Genomic DNA, 20,501 nt, shown 5'->3' on the forward strand with positions numbered 1-20,501 from the left:
CCGCCGGCCGGGATCCCGGCGACCAGCATAAAGGCACCGGCATGCCGACACATATTCTCCCTCTTGGGGGTCCATGACCTGGAGGGAGAATAAATAGAGTAGCACTCCACCGTGCCCGCAGAGAGCACACAAGGGGCTCATTAGCACTCGCCCAGCTGTCGGTATGCCGGAGGTCGGGATCCCGGCGCCGGTATGCTGGCACCCGGCTACTCATACTACACCCATCTTATAGACTACTTGATACAAACTATCATGAAGAGTCTTTTTCACCTAGCAAACAACTTAATATCCATTATAGGAAGAAGCAGCATCACCCGGTTTCCAGGAAAAAAAAATATATTAATGTCCCTTAAAAGTCAAACCTGTTCATTATAGTATATCCCCAACATATTTTAACTTCTTCAGGGAAGTCATAAACTTTCAGGGGTTTATTTGTCTCATACACAGTGCAAAATGAGCCCTCATAAATAGCAAAGTAAAGGATTTGTGGCAGTTTAACCCATTTATAGATGAATAAACAAACAAACAAACTGTTTAAGCATCATTTTTTTAAATATTATTTAAAACAATAAACCAACCGTTTATTTGTTTAATTTTTTACAATATCCAAAACTTTTGTCAGTATCTGATCTATAAATTTTGGGTGTCCTTATTGGTTAACATAGCTCAGGCTAAACCCACGCCATAGGCAAACACATGGGTTTCCCAGAAATCCCCTCCACTTGGCCAGCAGCTCAAATTATAACCACAATAGCAATAGTCTATAATATGATAACTAGAACTGCCAGCACAACATGCAGTTTAAGGGACTGAGTGGTAGCAGCTTCTTCGACCAAGTTTTCTGTGTGTGTGGATCTGAGCACTCTATCATAGCACTGGACCAGAGAGTAGCTGCCAGAAAGAAGAGACAGGCGCATTACCATGAGAAGGGGGAATGTGTGGTACAAAAAGACCAATGGGGGTAATTCCAAGTTGATCGCAGCAGGAATTTTGTTAGCAATTGGGCAAAACCATGTGCACTGCAGGGGAGGCAGATATAACCTGTGCAGAGAGAGATAGATTTGGGTGGGGTGTGTTCAATCTGCAATCTAATTTGCAGTGTAAAAATAAAGCAGCCAGTATTTACCCTGCACAGAAACAAAATAACCCACCCAAATCTAACTCTTTCTGCACGTTATATCTGCCTCCCCTGCAGTGCACATGGTTTTGCCCAACTGCTAACAAAATTCCTGCTGCGATCAACTTGGAATTACCCCCAATGTGTATATATGTTCAGGGTCTGTACTAGGTTTGTCTATTGCTCCTCCAGAAAGGGGATTGCATTTGGAAACCCCCTTAAGAAATCCTGCGTTTGCCCCTGCACTCTGAGAAATAATTTAAACTGCTTAGAAACTATTTAATTTGCTGCGGCGGAATGTATTAAGGAATCCTTGCAAACAGAAACTCAATCAAACAGGAATATTGCAATACAGTATATAGTAGGTCTACCACTGTTAAAATGACTACAAAAATATGTAGAGGAGGGTGAAGACATCTAGTACTGGTAAGCTGGCGTTTCTTGAGAAAGTCTCCCATTGCTAGGAGATGAAACACGTTGATATGTCATTTCTGCCTGTCACTTCTGATACAGAGCTCCGGCGTTCCACGTGCATCACGCCGGATAAACAACCACCTTCACACTGTGGTGATACCCAACATTACGAGTTACGAGCAGACACCCGGACCTATTTACATCAAGCCAGGAGCCCAGACAGTAATCTGTCTCTGGCTGGGAAACCGGACTGCCGCACACAAAGGGGTGAGATCATGGCATGATTGTGGGGCCATATTAAAAAGGCTATCATATAGAAGCTAACTTTTTATAAAAGTACCCGGAGTGAAAGCATTTATCTTTTTCTAAGAGCCAATGTGACTGTTTAAAAATTATATAATTACACTGGGACGCCAGTGAAAAATAAAAGGACTTTTTAAACAGCAATACATGGGACCATGTCATATGTTAAGAATCAGTATGCTGCATTTAGTAAGCCACTTTACAAAGATATTATATGCCACAACAGTGCTGTAAGAAAGATATCTTCAAAAGCAGTTTAATACCATATATATGCCTATGTGATTGATTTGTCTTATATATATTTTTTGTGTGTTTTTTTCATATGTATGATTGAATAAACTAAGTCAAAGGAAACATTTTTTATATAAGAAGTCCTGTGTTGTTTATATTGTGGAAAGATTCGAGAACCTGATTACAATTGGGAGTATTTAAGCGCAGTGGAATATTTTCTATTTGTTTGTTCCTCTAGTAGAAGTTGTCTAACCTCTCCCACTAGCTGCTAAAATATCCATAGCTATTTATCAATTCAGAAATAAGACCAGCGCCAAGGTTTTTTGGTTAGTGATTCTTTCACCAGCCTTACTAAATTGTTTGAAGCTGGCATTCATGGCAATAAACCAAACACCGTATATACTCGAGTATAAGTCGACCCGAATATAAGCCGAGGCACCTAATTTTACCACAAAAACCTGGGAAAACTTATTGACTCGAGTATAAGCCTAGGGTGGGAAATGCAGCTCTACCCGTACACAGACCTCATAGTGCCAGATATGCCCCACAGTGCCAGATGTGCCAGATATGCCCCACAGTGCCAGATGTGCCAGATATGCCCCACAGTGCCAGATATGCCCCACAGTGCCAGATGTGCCAGATATGCCCCACAGTGCCATATGTGCCAGATATGCCCCACAGTGCCAGATGGGCCCCACAGTGCCAGATATGCCCCACAGTGCCAGGTGTGCCAGATATGCCCCACAGTGCCAGGTGTGCCAGATATGCCCCACAGTGCCAGGTGTGCCCCACAGTACCAGATGTGCCAGATATGCCCCACAGTGCTAGATACTTACCATCCGTCGCTCCAGCGCTGTCGTCTGAAGGAGGGACACGGAGAGCGCAGCGCGCGGCTCTCCTGTGTCCCTCTTGCGTCTCCGGTGGCAGCGGCATCCGTAATTGTGGGTGACTGAGGCAGGGGTGACAGGGAGATAATGGGTGACTGAGGCAGGGTGACATTGTGATAGTGGGTGACTGATGTCCCCAGTGCCAGATACACATGTCCCCACAGCGCCAGATACACCCCCAGTGCAGATACACATATCCCCACAGTGCCAGATATGCCCCCAGTGCAGATACACATATCCCCACAGTGCCAGATATGACCCCAGTGCAAATACACATGCCCCCACAGTGCCAGATATGCCCCCAGTGCAGATACACATGCCTCCACAGTGCCAGATATGCCGCCAGTGCAGATACACATGCCTCCACAGTGCCAGATATGCCCCCAGTGCAGATAGACATCCTCCCACAGTGCCAGCTATGCCCCCAGTGCAGATACACATGCCTCCACAGTGCCAGATATGCCGCCAGTGCAGATACACATGCCTCCACAGTGCCAGATATGCCCCCAGTGCAGATACACATCCTCCCACAGTGCCAGCTATGCCCCCAGTGCAGATACACATGCCCCCACAGTGCCAGATATGCCCACAGTGCTGATACACATCCCCACAGTGCCTCCCACAGCGCCAGATATGCCCCCAGTGCTGATACATGTCCCCACAGTGCCTCCCACAGCACCAGATATGCCCCCAGTGCTGATACATGTCCCCACAGTGCCTCCCACAGCGCCAGATATGCCCCCAGTGCTGCTACACATGCCCCCAGTGCCAGATATGCCCACAGTGCTGATACACGTTCCCTCAGTGCCTCCCACAGTGTCTCCCACAGCACCAGATATGCCCCCAGTGCTGATACACGTCCCCACAGTGCCTCCCACAGTGCCTCCCACACCACCAGATATGCCCCCAGTGCTGATACATGTCCCCACAGTGCCTCCCACAGCGCCAGATATGCCCCCAGTGCTGATACATGTCCCCACAGTGCCTCCCACAGCGCCAGATATGCCCCCAGTGCTGTTACATGTCCCCACAGTGCCCCTCCCACAGCGCCAGATATGCCCCCAGTGCTGCTACACATGCCCCCAGTGCCAGATATGCCCACAGTGCTGATACACGTCCCCACAGTGCCTCCCACAGTGTCTCCCACAGCGCAAGATATGCCCCCAGTGCTGATACACGTCCCCACAGTGCCTCCCACAGTGCCAGATATGCCCCCAGTGCTGTTACATGTCCCCACAGTGCCTCCCACAGCGCCAGATATGCCTCCCCCACCTGAAAAAAAAAAAAGTGCTGCTCACCTGCTGCTGCTGTGAGGGGAGGAGAGCGCAGCGCGCGCCTCTCCTACCCCTCCGTCTCCAGCGGCGCTGTGTATCTGAAATTCGGCGCCGGACCGTGAGCCAATCAGAGCTCGCGGTCCGGCAGCCAATCGGGAGCCTCAGCTGCCGGTCCGCGAGCTCTGATTGGCTCATGGCCGGCGCCGAATTTCACATACACACCGCCGCTGGAGACGTCAGTGCGCGCTGGGCAGCAGTGGCCAGGAGCGGATCGAGCCGCTTGCTGGCCACCGCTGCTGTAGAGAGTGAGTCACTGTGACTCACTCTCTGCAGCAGCGCCCTCTACTGCCCGGTGCTCAACGTGGCTGCGTAGCCCGCGTATGCGTCGGGCCGGCCCTGCTCGAGCCGCATTTGAGGCACCTCTTGCCTTACCCTTAAAGCGTGCTGTCCGAAAGGACTGCAGGGAAAGCCCAGTGTAAGAATATCTAACCGGTGGAGCAGGAGAGGGGAGGTACGTGGATTTTCCAGCAGTAACCGTCGAAATCCAGGTATCTACTTCACCTCCAAACAGCCAATCACCTGTGAAGGGCAAGGCTTCCACACTCCTTTTAGACTCCGCGTCTGCCACCCACTGATGCAACCACAATGCTCTGTATGCAGAAACCGACATGGTAGAGGTACAGGCATTTATAATGCCAATTCCTTTGATGGTATCACAGAGGAAACGGGCAGATTCTTGGATGTGCTGAATCAGCTTCACCATATCAGCCAGGGACTTATCCCCAGTGAGGCCCTCCTGAAGGTTACCAGCTCAAGTATGTATGGCGTGAGTCACCCAACAACCTGCAATAACAGGCCTTTGGGAGGCCCCTGCTGCAACATAAATAGATTTTTAGGTGGTCTCTATTTTCCTGTCTACGGGTTCCTTTAAAGCCATAGCCCCTGGAACAGGCAGTACTGTCTTTTTTGACAGACATGACACTGACGCATCAACAGCAGGGGGAGTTACCCAGACCTTTCGCCCCTATTTAGCAAAAGGAAAGGCGGCCACCCATTTTTTTGACACTTGGAATTTCTTGTCAGGAGTAGCCCATGGCTCCCTGAAAAGATCATCCAGTTCCTTTCAGTCAGGAAATGAGACCTGCACATTTTTCTGTGCAGAGAAAAAAAAATTGCTGCACATTTCTGTCTCATTCCCAGGAATATTTAGAACATCCCTTATTACAATGATAAGTAAGTCTACACCTTGTGCAGCAGAGGAATCATCTAACTCAGTATTAGATTCCAGCTCCTCCCCCTCTTCCACTTCTGGCACCTCCTCCTCGGATTCCGAGGAAAATATCAGGTAACCCCCTTTCTTGGGGTAATGGAATTGGTAGAGGAAAAACACGCCTGCTGTCTGCCCTATCTTTTGTCAGAGCAGCCATAGACTGTTGTAACTGCTGCCTTTTCTGTCTGGTAGTAGTCAATTCATTGGACATGTCAGCCATCATAGTTTTAATATAACTGAGTCAAGCTGGCTCCTGCAAATCACCCCCAGAATCCCCACTACCTTGTGAAGGCTGACTGCATTGTTCACACATGAGAGAATCTGCAGGGGAGGGGGAAAACCTGGTGTGACAAATAGTGCACACAACTTTTTTTCACCATGCTGACAGAGGACATTTACATTCACACACATACACAGAGACACAGGTACAAGCCTTCCTTCCTTGCCCAGTATGTGTGGAGAGGCTCAGAGAGTAGGAACCAGCACACAGCCAGAAACTATCAATTGTACAGTTAGAAGAGAGGCAATTGGATGTACAGTGCATGAGGAGCCTAATACAAGGGTCCCACAGCGGGCTCTCCCCTTTTAACTACACCCCTGTACCAGTGTCTGGCCGTGGAAAATCACTTTGAGGAGCTGGCAGTCCTGCAGCAATGCTGAGAGTGCAGGAAATGGCACCAGGAAGCCGCTGGTCCCGCTCTGAGGAAGCTCCACCCATTGCAATGGCACTGGGGCTACATGTATATTTATACTGGCAAAAGTCCCCAATCTGTGTAAATGAGGTACTAACACCTATTTTCACAACCGCCAGCCAGTTTACGTGGGGGGGCTATGAGATCACCCCAAAGGGAGACCGAATGCCCACCCCGCGATCATGCCGCACATAGAACCGGGGAACCCGCAACTGGGGTCCCCGGTTGTCACGCAGCACTCTGCCGACCTTCAGGATCTGTACTGGGGGTGTGCGGCGTGCTGCGGGTGTGTGCGTGAGAGCGCAATGCCTGCGGTATACTGACCCTCAGGACTGTTGTCCTGTCAGTGGTATTCGACTCAGCACCTCCAGGAGGCCAGTGTCGGTCCCCACCCCAGTGTCCCTCGGTGCAGGTAAGCTGTTGCCCAACAGCCTACCTGAAAATAACAAACATTAAAATAAACTGAAGAAAAACATAAACTGAAGTAAAACTCTCTGGAGCTCCAGAGTGTGTATCTTCTCCTGATTGCACATTTTGCTAAACTGAGTTGTGAGGGAGGGCATAGAGGGGAGGAGCCAGCACACCCTGTTGAAGAAATTCAAAGTGCACCAGCTCCTTTGGACCCCAACTACACCCCATCATACTAAGTGTCCCCAGTATCCCATATGGATGATAGAGAAATTATTACAAATTTCCTCAAAGACGTTCACAATACAAATTCAGAAGCACACAATGTTAAAAAACTTCTAAGGTACTTATTAAAAGTTAATCTGGTATGTAACAGCATTCATAATTTATATGTCTTGCTCCCGTTTCAGTGGGATCTTTAATTGGTGTTCCAGTTTTCAGTCACAAGTGTAATCTTAACCACAACATTGGAGCTGATAGCAAAGCCTATTGGTAAATCAATGGGAGTTTGAGGATGAGAAGTGACAAGTACATGCCACAGACACAGAACATACAAATAATAGATACTAGTTATGACTGTTGTTATATACAAATTAGTGTGGGAGGTTTACGTGGCTTTCTAATAAATGTTTTAGAAGACTTTTAGACATTATTCGATCATCTATCTAATCTGATTTATTAAAGATGTCTTCATAGTGGAAGCGCTCAAGGGCCTCCACTTTTGGAAATAGCAACATTATGGAGGCAGCCATACTACACATCTTATTCTATTTTACAATCAGACCTGCAGTGCTTATCTATAATGGTAATGGATTCCTGCGTCGGCATTCTGACAACTGTCGGGATTCCGGCGCCGGTATTCTGAGTGCCAGGATCCCAAACACTGGGATCCCAACTACATCCTTCATTAATTACTATCTATCTACTCCAACAAAACACCTCTTACATTAATCAGATCAAATGTGAAAATGAGCCCTCTCACTTTACAATATTCACACACGTTTGACTTTATTTTCAAATGTCACCTATCTTTTCTGCAGGCGCTCCTACTTATAAATACTCTAATTTGCAGTATACACTTACTGCAGAAAAAAAAAACTGTGAAGAACTGGAACAGGAATGTATAATGCTATAAATGGAAGCAAAACATACAGTTGCAGAAACTGTCTAGTTTATGGGAATGACATACAATAGGTATTAATATATTGTTTCAGGAAATCTAGAGATAGGTCACAACTATTATGCACACCAATTCAGTCTCACTGCTTATACTGTGGAACATTGGGGGTCATCCGAGTTGATCGCTAGCTGCATTCATTCGCTGTGCAGCGATGAGGCAAAAAAAGGCACTTCTGCACATGCATATGCGGCGCATTGCGCACGTGCAACGTATTTTTAACAATGGCCGATGTAGTTTCACACAGGGTCTAGCAAAGCTTTTCAGTCGCACTGCGGACCGCAGAGTGATTGACATGAAGTGGGCGTTTCTGGGTGTCAACTGGCCGTTTTCAGGGAGTGTTCGTAAAAACGCAGGCGTGCCAGGAAAAACGCAGGCGTGGCAGGGCGTGTTTGTGACGTCAAAACAGGAACTGAATAGTCTGAAGTGATCGCAAGCGCTGAGTAGGTATTGAGCTACTGTAAAACTTCACAAAAAAAACTTTGCCGCCGCTCTGCGATCCTTTCGTTCGCACTTCTGCTAAGCTAAAATACACTCCCAGTGGGAGGCGGCATAGCGTTTGCACGGCTGCTAAAAACAGCTAGCGAGCGAACAACTCGGAATGACCACCATTGCCCTATGTATGATGACATATGTGCTAGGTCACTTGTATAGATTTGTGATAATTGGATTTTACGTAACATATTTTGTTATTTTTTGAAACAAATGTAAAGCACATTCCAAGCAATAGTCATGATAAGTATAATTAATTTCTTAAACCAATTATTTCCATTAATTTTGGATACTTACAAAGAGAAGTAGAAGGACAATATCGGGGTTATCACATGCACAAGCAACATGCATCGGAGTCCAGAATTCTTCATCTTGGTGATTTATGTTAACTCCTCGGTCAATAAGGATTTCTGCTGCAAATGTATTATCATAACGTGCACACTGGAAGAGAGGGAGATGACATCTCACAGCTGGAATTCAATATTTGCATAATACATTTCAATGGCTGCTTTCAGATTGTAAAGCTGTAATTGACCAGATAGCTGCAAATACAGGATGTGACAGATAATTATTATCTAGGACCAAATAACTTTCAATACTTACAATGAATTAAATGTACCTAGAACTTCCCGTGGAATACTGATAAGTGCAGTATGTTTTATATTGAATACTGTGCTTGTCATAAAGGCAGCTGTCAGAATAAGTGTTAATGAGAGTCTGGTTAAAGACTGTGTTGAACAGTTGAAGTAAGGGGTCAAGAAAAATGTAATTTGGGATGCTCTTCTAAAAGGGAACAATGAGGATACGCATGGCTCCACATCAAATGTCCTTGGTCCCAGTAAAAAATAAAATCCACTTGCACTCTGCCAATAGAAGCAGCAGCCTGAAGACAAAGGGGTGCTTTGCACACAGTGAATTTCACTGACACTGAGCAAGAGGGAAACAGTTCACTCACTAGCACAAGTGCTTGGGGGAAATTAACTGAAAATGAAGCTGGTGAGAGAGATTAATTGAGTTTGTAGAATTAGTCTGCGGTTTCTGGGGAATGTATTAAGCTTAAGGACAGATGAAATGCAGCTGATATGATAGATAATCATGTGGTTAGGTAATAAATACATAATGAGAGCTGGGAGTTTACATGGGTGATGGTGCTATAGAAGAGATGAATTAGAGACTGATGTTAATTGTAACTGGTATGGTAAATGTGCCCCAATATGATGCTGTATACTGTATGTACCATATGCTATGGTGCTCAAATGTGCTGCTGCTGTGGTTGTATGTTTTGTATTTGTAGTATTTATTTTTCTCGAACATTGATCTTTATTTTATATATATATATATATATATATAGAAGAATAGCCCGGCACTCCCGTGTACCTCAGTACAGGTTGAGTATCCCATATCCAAATATTCCGAAATACGGAATATTCTGAAATACGGACTTTTTTGCGTGAGAGTGAGATAGTGAAACCTTTGTTTTTTGATGGCTCAATGTACACAAACTTTGTTTAATACACACAGTTATTAAAAATATTGTATTAAATGACCTTCAGGCTGTGTGTATAAGGTGTATATGAAACATAAATGAATTGTGTGAATATAGATACACTTTGTTCAGTGCACAAAGTTACAAAAAATATTGGCTAAAATTACCTTCCAGCTGTGTGTATAAGGTGTATATGTAACATAAATGCATTCTGTGCTAAGACTTAGGTCCCATCACCATGATATCTCATTATGGTATGCAATTATTCTAAAATACGGAAAAATCCGATATCCAAAATACCTCTGGTCCCAAGCATTTTGGATAAGGGATACTCAACCTGTATATTAATTGCTGCGGTGCCCTCCTGGTGGCGAAGACCACTATATGGATTAGTAGAAAGAAGGCGGCACTCAGTCAGACTCTTAATGAAGACTTTGGGTCATTTATTTAGACCATATATATATACTTTAGATACAGAACTTAGGACCATTGATTTTAGCTAAGAAAATTATGCCAAGAATGCAATGCAAACTTGCACATCATATTCAGTACCCTTGCCCTGGGCACACCAATAACCTATAGGAAATCAAGGATATACTGTGTGTGTGTGTGTGTGTGTGTGTGTGTGTGTGTGTGTGTGTGTGTGTGTGTGTATATATATATATATATATATATATATATATATATATATATATATATATATATATAGACAAGCTGGTTTGGGCGGCACTCAGGATGCAAATAAAGACGTCATCACCACTGGTACAGTCGACATTTCTGGGACTTCTCCCCTTTATCAAGACACATACAGATGGAGCTACGTTAATCGTGAGTCTGACTGTGCTGGCAGTGGCTGTCACAGCTTCTGGGATGCGCGCGCATCCGTGACGCACACGCACCCCATTTGCTGTAATGGGAGCGTCTCAGTGCACTCCCGCAGCACGACTAGGCGCTGGATCGCCTAATCACGTCGGGAGTGCACATTTGCGATGGAGCTGCTATAGATGTGCGCTGCTCAATCTATATATATATATATATATATATATATACATATATACATATATATATATATATATATATATATATATATTTGCTACACTTGCCTAGGTTATTGCGGAAATAGGTCAGGACCATCTTTACTGCTACAATACATTGATGAAAATGAAATTATTGATTTATCAGCTTCAAGTTGCTGCTCTTTTGCCTAGGCCTCCCACCATTACATTGCCCTGGACCCTAGAGGGTCCTAATCCAGCTAGGGGTGACCACTATGCCAGATAAATCATATAACTTAGGCAGTACGGATGGTGTAATGGTTAGCATTACTGCCTCACAGCACTGAGGTCATGGGTTTGATTCCCACCATGGCCCTAACTGTGTGGAGTTTGTATACTCTCCCAGTACTTGCGTGGGTTTCCTCTAAGCAATCCGGTTTCCTCCCACAATCCAAAAATATACTGCTAGGTTCAGAGCCGGCCCTAACCAATATGATGCCCTAGGCAAGATTTTGGCTGGTGCCCCCTAGCACCGCCGCTAGTTCTGCAGGAGATGCCTGGCATGAGTCAGCTGGCAGCTCTGCTAACATCGGGCACCTTTTGTTTATGAAAATGCATCTTATTTGCATTACTATATGGCTAGGATGCACAAGCAGCTTCTGCTGATTAAAATGATATGCAGCATGCCTATATTCTGTGTGCGACTGCAGCTGTATCTGCATACGAAATGCTACATTACAGTGATTTCCCGGAATACACACAACGTAGCATTTCGTATGCAGATACAGCCGCAGTCACACACAGAATATAGGCATGCCGCATATCATTTTAATCAGCAGGAGCTGCTGGTGCCCCTAAGCATACCAAATGCCCTAGGCCGGCTCTGGCTAGGTTAATTGGGTCTCAACAAAATTAATCCAAGTGTGAATGTGTGTGTAGGGAATATAGATTGTAAGATCCATTGGGGCAGGAACTGATGTGATTGGGCAAATATTCTCTCTGTAAAGCGCTGTGGAATATGTGTGCGCTATATAAATAACTGGTAATAAATAAATAATAAATAACTTCAACAAGAGCCTGCCAGCTCACAAAACACTGAATTGGGAGCGGGCAGCAGCTTGACGCACATTTATTAAGGTGTGTACACACGGTGAGATCCATGCTATGTCCGATTTTGACTATGCGATTACGTGTGTAATAGCCTAAACTAAGGCAACCAGAATCCCTCATTGGCGCCTGCATACATGTAAACACAGTGGAATGTATCTATAGTTATTTTATGTAGGTTTGATTCTTATCCCACCTCATGTGCTGTATGATAAGAAACACATGGTGAGCCGTATAACTGTCCTTTTTTGTATGTAATAGTTAAGAGATGGCATTTTTCTTTTGAAACCCTTCTTTATGTATTATTTCATATTACAGTGCTGTTGGTAAAATAAAAAAATGAAAGTTTCCTCAAAAAGCTCTTTTCATTAACCGTACAGAGAATGGTGTTTGTTTAAATCAATGTATTGATCCATCAAAGGAGCGTGTGTGTGTGTGTGTGTGTGTGTGTGGCTGGTGGGGGGGGGGGGGTTGGTGGGTGTACTGGACTCGAAAAAAAACAAACACAAAGTCCCCCAGCACACCATAATGGACCAGCAAAAGAAGCAGCCATCCTGCATGAGAACAGTAATGGAGTTGCATACAAACATTTGCAAACATATGGACCGATAAACTAATTTGAGCAACTACCATTCCATGTATCACTGTTCTGAATGGCATGGATGGGATCAGTAGTTGGAGTGTATGCTGATCCCTGTAGTGACATACAGGAGGACCTTGGGTTGACTCTAGATGACTTGGCACTAACTTTAAAAATACATAAATGTATAGATGTATGACACAAGGATTATGCTATTATCATGTAGCATAGGACCACCAGAGCAGAGATGCCTGGCTATGGGTGGTAGCCTACCACATGATGCAAATGTATGTAACGGAGATCTCTGCATTACTATTATCATGTAGGATTTAGGTCTCTTTTGCTGGTCCATTTTGGCGTACTGGGGGATTTTTTTTTCTATTCATTAACCTTTTTTGCCACCAAAACCATGCAGAAATAGCAATTTCTGAATGATTTAAGAAATCTGCCCATTTAAAAGCACCTAATACTGCAGTCCTCAGTCCCTAATATTGACCACATCCCTTATTACCACTATAATCCCTTCAGCCAGTAAAAATATTGGTTTTCTCCAGCAATAGAGTTTTTCAACCTTTGATAAATAAGTCCCTGTACTCGATACTTAAACCTCTTTATAAGGATGGGCCCCTGCTCAAGGGCCAGTGTTTCTGCGCACCACCAGGATAAAATTTGCCACCCAACTCTGCACAAGGGCATTCCTTTTATTCAGATGTTTTCGAATACACTGTATGAGGTTCATGCAGAGTTGGCTTCAATTGTGTCTATCTACAATGTTGTTACTATTGCAAAATGCATATTCTACTGCACAAGTAGCATTTGCACCTGCCTTACACTTATGTTTTTAGCCATATGTTTTGCTAGTGAAATAAAATACACTAAAAGACATCAATAATATTTTAAAAGTTACTGTAATATTTGGAATTCTCTTCTAGTTTGTCATGCAGACTTCATGTGACAAAAAGCATAATACGGTACATCCTTCAAGACTTTTTGACATCCTTTAAAAAGCCCAGGATGAAATACATTGGATGCTTTTTATAACTGTACAGCAGTGATTCCTAACCTCAGTCCTCAAGGCACAATAACAGTCCAGGTTTTAGTGATATCCATGCTTGAGCACACATGGCTCAATCAAAATAACTAAGGTACTGATTAAGTCACCTATGCACAAGTATGGCTATTCTTAAAATACAGTTTCCTAATCTGTATGTGTTCTCAATTACGCAAACATGCTCTTACAATAGTCAGATAAGTAAGAACACCATTTCACATATCTCATAAGTGCCAGAGTAACGTAAGTCCGCAGAGGTGCACATGAATGCTTTTTTTCTTTTCTGGGCAAGCACAGAATGTAAGATAGGCTATGGAAACTGGACATTTCTGCATATGTCTACCCATCATAGATCTAGAATTCTTTTTTTTAGCATTGCTGTAAGTGCAAAAAATGTACCTACCTATCCACCCCTTGAGCTCTTCCAACCCCCCCGATTGTCATGCAGAACATTTAATACATCCGTTTAGTCAGCATCTTCATATTGGCATGCATAAACTGGGATTAAACATGTGTAAAAGCTTCTTATATGATGCAGAGCAGTCTATTTGTGAGTAACCAATTACTTTCTTGTAATAAAAAATGTATGCACATTCCTTTTTACCATTCCTTAAAAAAGACTTACCAGATGAAGAAGACATCCTCCTGAAGTGATAAGAGTGTGGGGATCAGCACCATCCTTTAGTAACTGCAATACTGCAATTTTATATAACAAATGAATGAATAAGTGTACATTTCTGTTTAGGACCACAAGCATCATTTTAACTTCATATCAATTAACCTAGAAAAGTCCAGACATTAACTAAGGAAAACAAATATTTCCTGTTTAACTGCTAACTAAGGGAAGTATATTGAATTGTCTTATTACATTTGTTTACCAAGAGAAGTACTTTAAAAAGTAAAAGCTGTATTTCTGTTATATGCCTTCTTTTGTTACATTATGCCTTCATATCTATATATGGACATAACTCAATAAACTTCAACACAAAGCCATGTAAATGACATTAACATTAAAACCATCTGGTTGTACAGAGCTATAAACAGAACAAACCACTAACAATCTCAATATTGTATAGAGTGTTAAATATATACTATATATTGAATTTAGGAGCTCAGCAAAGACTTATGGAAACTTGATGTTTGCATACTGGAATAGATACTAGCATTAGCATATACAGAATATAGCAAAAATTGAGTTATCGAATGTAATATGTACGGTAGGATTTAAGTTTAAAGAGGTTCTGCCCATCTACAAACCTGTTAGCAAAGTATTTGTCACCGAAATGTATCAAACTGAATAGAACTAACCTTAGATTTAGCCAGTCATACCCCGTACTAATCTACCTCATTACAGCTTAAATCGTAGACAATTAATTCTGCTAAATGATCATTTACAAAGGCAGTATGTGACAAACAAAGCAAAAAGGGGAACACAATGATTGGATAACAGTAATGTCATAAGTGTAACCTCTGCGTAATGGCTTATACTGCTATGATACTAGATTAACATGAAACTTTGCATCAACTTAGACCCATTGCTACTACAGCCAGTGCATCTCAGCATATCATATGTAGAACACTGAGTACTGCAATCTCCTAGCAATAAATATTGAGATATACTGTAAAGCCCAGAGTATGGACGAGACCTGCATTCAGTTAAGAAAATTTATTGTGCAGGCCATTTGGAAAACAGGGACTTTAGTAAAATTTCCAGGCATATATCTTTACAACCGGAGACTATCCCTAGTAAATGAAGCCGTTAGCAGCTTTGCAATTGTATGAAAGTACTGTAATAGAGATATGAATAACAAAATGATTATTTGCCCCACATTGAGTTAAATGCTATTAGTTACTGACAGCCAATGGCAACATGAGAACATGGGACACAAAACTATTTGCACCAACTAATAAAATAAAGTAACATTTTCTCTTCTTCACTTGTTATTTTGTCATAATGATTAGGCGGCACATTTTGAGGAAGTGAGTGCACAATGTATAATCATTTGTATTTCCACCACTGCATTCTTTAATGTTGTTTTCCTCTTACCTTCTTTGTCATCATGGTGGATTATTGCATCTTTTATCTTGTCGGAAAGTTGGAAATTAACTTTGTCACTTTTCTTTTGCTTGCTTCTTCTTTTGTTGTATCCGTCTTGTTTTTGTAGGGCCTTTTCACGCTCGTAATAAGCCTTTAGTTGGTCACAGCGCATACGTCTCACGAGACGTTGGCGCTGGCCCAAAGGAAGAGACTCCAGCAAACACTGGTCAATTTCCATGTCATGTGATCGAAAAACATTACAAAGTTGGAAACAGCCTTTGAGAGAAACAGAAGGTAACAAGAGAAATTACTAGAATGCTCAATATTGCCAGCCATGTTTTACATTTCATATTCTCATAATACAGACGCATGAAACATTTTCTTCACAAACATAAACTCTGTCTAGTTACAGAACAAAGCATGAAGGCTTAATGGGCCCTGCCAGTGCCTTTTACTATCACATGGGGCCAGATGTACCAACCCTTGAAAAGTGATAAAGTGGAAAGAGATAAACTACCAACCAACCAGCTCCTGACAATTTTTGAACACAATCTGTAACATGGCAGTCAGAGTAGGAGCTGATTGGCTTGTACTTTACCACTATCCACTTTATCACATTTCAAGTATTAGTACATCTAGCCCATAATATGATGCCCAGTTGCCCAAATAGGTCTATATAAAAATGGCACACTACTCATAGCTCTAGGTATGCCTTTCTTGGAGTGCTATTTTTATTTTAAAAAAAAAGAAAAAGAAAAACCTAGAGGTTCATTTAATGTTAGATGTACAGCAATTTCTGTTTTACAAAATGGATGCATTTCTGTACTGCACATGTGTATGCACACATGACACATCTGATCCATATATAATATTTTGGTGCATCAATAACTTGCATCTGGAAATGTGAAACAGGGTTTGTCATGAGCTAGCAAGTATAGGCTGAATACAGTAAGGGTGTGTTCCTGTAATTGCAACACAATTATACCGCTTTCACACTGCCAATGCTGGATCCCATCCAGGAATTTAAAATGGGTCCTTCCCGGGTGGGATCCGGCATTGGACCCTAACCGGGTCAGTTGCCATAGCGGGGGGGGGGGAGAGGCGGCGCTAGGAGATGAACTCATCTCCGTGCCGCCTCTCCCTATCTAGTGAACGGGTCCCGGGTCGCCTCGACCCGGGAACCTGTTTACGCTGCCACTGACCCGGTATTCAACCCGGGAATAACAGTGCTTTATTACCGGGTTGAATTACCAGGTCAGGCGACCTGGGATTTCCACCAAGTCGCTTTCACACCGCACACTGACCCAGGTCGATACCGGGTTATTTGTGTGGTGTGACAGGGGTATTAGAAACGGCGCATCTGTAGATACTGTATGCTTTTTGGTGGTGCTGAATGGCTTGTGCAATGATATCAATGATGATGATAACTATTGGCCGCACTACCTAGGTGCCTCTTATTGGGTAGTGCTCCCACCAAGGGCCGTCTTTTCATATGGGCTCAATAGGCTCTTGCCCAAGGGCCACAGGAGTTTAAGGGCCCTAGGCTCTTTCCAGGGGTACCAGATTTTTGAAAATCGGCCCTGGGGAACCGGAGATATCCGACTTGAAAGCAGTGTTCCCCATCCAAGCCTGTTAATTGCTCTTCCCAGACAGAGATCTCGGGTTCTGTCTGACTTAGAGTTTTTCTGAAGGTATACTCTAAAAGCTGGGACTCTCCCCTTTTGGTGGACACTAGCAGCTTGTCTCTGCTATGCCCAGAACCAGAGATATCAGCCTTCCAGCAGCTGGTCCGTGCTCCAGCTCCAAACGCCTAATATGCAGTTTGAGATTTTCATTGGTGAATTGCTCTTGCTCCTGAACTCTGATCCCCAAGTCCCAAGAACCTCCTAAAAGGTGGGACTATCTAGATTTTTTATCCCATTAAAAGCTAAGAAATATATTTTCAGGAACTTGAGATATCTGCAGTCAAGCAAGCTGCCCTCCTACTGGGAAATGATAAATATTAAGCCCACTCCATTATCCAACACTCCCCTACGTATTAAACACCCCCTACCACCCTGGAAGTCATGTACCAGGGCTTCTTCATTCAGCCCAATGCCCCCTCCTACAGTTTAGCCCCATCTGTGCAGTAAAGTAATAATTAGCAGAAATTTCTGGTCCAGGGGCCTAATTCAAAGTTGATCGCAGCAGCAAATTTGTTAGCAGTTGGGCAAAACCATGTGCACTGCAGGGGGGGAGGGGACAGATATAACAATCAGAGAGAGTTAGATTTGGGTGGGGTGTGTTCAAACTGAAATCTAAATTGCAGTGTAAAAATAAAGCTGCCAGCATTTACCCTGCACAGAAACAAAATAATCCACCCAAATCTGACTCTCTCTGCACATGTTATATCTGCCCCCCCCCCCCCCCCCCCTGCAGTGCACATGGTTTTGCCCAACTGCTAACAAATTTGCTGCTGCGATCAACTCTGAATAACTCCCCATCCCCAGGTCCTACATGCTGAGTGGAAGATAGAACACCCCCCACGGGACATCAAAGCTGTCGCTGATAGCACCCTCCACCCCTACCGCTGGAGGATGGGTAGGGGGCCCATTGCATTGCTGTGCCCAGGGGCCTACACTGCTGTTAAGATGGCCCTGCTCCCACCAGCTGATAGTACTTAAAACATTAGTTTCCAGTATCATTATATCAATTTTCACATTTCCTATTTCATTTATAAAAAGAAAAGCCTGCAGCCTGCAGTTGCTTAGATTTAATTGTATTTGTTTTCAATTACCTTGATATTCAAAATGAGATAAGTATTTGTTATTAGCTAGACAATATTCTCTCTTGTGTATATATAACTTCATTACTTTATTATAGTGAATATAAACTGGGTAATGTTAGTGTACAGTCGCAATTACTACTAATACCAATAGTCACATTGCTACTCTCGCTCTATTGTGGGGCATATACTGTATATGTAGACACTTGTTAGGCCTCACACATGTATGGCGCAAATTATAACATTTTTGAGCTGGGCATATCTTCGCACTACATATGTACTTAAACATACTTTTCTACATGCATCTTTTACTGCATACAATCGGTGTACAAAAATGTCAGTATGAGACACATAATGTGCATCGTCTATTTCAGTAATGCGTCCAGTAAGGGTAAAGGAATTCAGTGAGTCCTTTACAATGTTAAATATAAGTAAATTAGAATACTACTGCAAAAAGACAATTACTGAAAATCTTTTTAGAATAATGTAGATAAGAAATAAAGTCAAATAATTTTACTATCTCAATTTGCACACGAGTGTCTGCTTATGCTTACTGCAAATTGTGATGAGGGGTGTACAGCGCCCTCTTGTGCAGACCGGCGCTACTCCACTTTATATTAACAGTAAGGTTTTCATGTGTTTTTGTTTTAAAGGGGGTGTGACCACACATCTGTGATTAGGCCACACCACCTGCTTTACTGGGGCCCGGACAAACTCTCTACGGCCCTGAGTTTAAATAAAGCTATTATCACTTCATTCCATTTTCTTTCATCCCTATTTGCTTTTGTGTAGAAGTTCATGGGCCCGGGGGTGGGGAGGGGGCTGGGGTGGCAAAACACAGTATTTGCCCACCCAGCAGAAATAACGGGGGAACAACTGCATGTATCCAAGCAATTAGAGACCAGTCATATACTACAGTCAGTGTCGGACTGGGGCATAAAAGGCCCACCGAGGAATGCAGTGGTAGGGGCCAATGCTTAGGGGTGTGGCCAGTCTCCAGATGTCACCAAAGAGGCTTGGTTAATCATTAGAGAGTGCATGGTCTCGGCCCTTTGATAAATATAAAGTAAATACTGCCAGTGCATGCATGATAATGTACCAGGTTAATAACAGCAATGCACTGTAGAGAATGTATCATAGCCCTGTGCAGTATAAGGTAACATATGTATAATGTATTTCTGCAGAGTCTAGAACCAGATCCCTAGAGGAGGAGTTGGGGGGGAGGGGGCGCACCGGGGGTTTCCCCTGTGACTCTGTGAGCCAGTCCAACCCTGACTACAGTCACTAAACATACTGTATATACTATAAAATCAGCAAGTCACAGTGCACAAAATAATGTAAGACATTTGGACTGTTAATGCCTCAACCAGTTGACTGTGGGCCAAATTCAGACCTGATCACATCAGCAAAATTGTTCTCTAATGGGCAAAACCATGTGCACTGCAGGTGGGGCAGATATAACATGTGCAGAGAGAGTTAGATTTGGGTGGGGTGTGTTCAAACTGAAATATAAATTGCAGTGTAGAAATAAAGCAGCCAGTATTTACCCTGCACAGAAACAATACAACCCACCTAAATCTAAATCTCTCTGTTATATTTGCCCCTCCTGCAGTACACATGGTTTTGCCCATTAGAGAACAATTTTGCTGCTGCGATCAGATCTGAATTAGGCCCAGTGTCTTCATCATAGCTCTTTATTTTATGCTATAATAAATCCATGCAATCCAATTACATGCTGTAGTAGGATGAATGGCGAATCTGAAACATACAGTCTAGTTCTCTTCGTGAATAGGTATTTATACAGTTAAAATAAACTATTAATATTTATCAACCATGCTCTGTATATCAGCAGAGGTAACCTTTTGCTATGCTTGTAGAACTTATATGACCATTTCTTAACACACTTTTGCAAAAGAAAATAGAAACAGTCAAGTGTATTGAAGAAAACCAGCAATATGACTACAACATGTTCTTGTTGCCAATTAGTAACAAATACTCATAAAGTATGCCTTATTAGCTTATTAGCACATCAACAATTATCATAGTTAGCACACATTCACTCCTCCAGGAATTCTGTGTTCAAATGTTACTGAGGAAATGATTAGTGATCACATGTTGATACATAGCTGGATCCATTGGCAATTATATTACACAGTTATGCAACAACTAAACAAATATATATATATATATATATATATATATATATATATATATA

General features: G+C 43.0%; 1 protein-coding gene across 7 annotated transcripts in view; it reads right to left on the minus strand.

Moving 5' to 3' along the window:
- Positions 1–20,501, minus strand: part of MYO16 (myosin XVI) — a 1,104,874-nt gene that overhangs the window by 902,408 nt on the left and 181,965 nt on the right. For 6 of the 7 annotated variants that reach the window (XM_063953181.1, XM_063953183.1, XM_063953182.1 and 3 more), the window contains exons 2-4: positions 15,532–15,798; positions 14,110–14,180; positions 8,563–8,706 (exon numbers count right to left, since the gene is read on the minus strand). In XM_063953181.1, coding sequence (XP_063809251.1) covers positions 8,563–8,706; positions 14,110–14,180; positions 15,532–15,760 — 444 coding nt within the window. In that variant the 5' untranslated portion in view covers positions 15,761–15,798. Of the gene's footprint in view, positions 1–8,562; positions 8,707–8,868; positions 8,997–14,109; positions 14,181–15,531; positions 15,799–20,501 lie in introns of those variants that run through there. The other variant, XM_063953185.1, reaches the window with a different exon arrangement.

This window comes from Pseudophryne corroboree, chromosome 2 (assembly GCF_028390025.1).
Source record: "Pseudophryne corroboree isolate aPseCor3 chromosome 2, aPseCor3.hap2, whole genome shotgun sequence".
NCBI lineage: Eukaryota > Metazoa > Chordata > Amphibia > Anura > Myobatrachidae > Pseudophryne > Pseudophryne corroboree.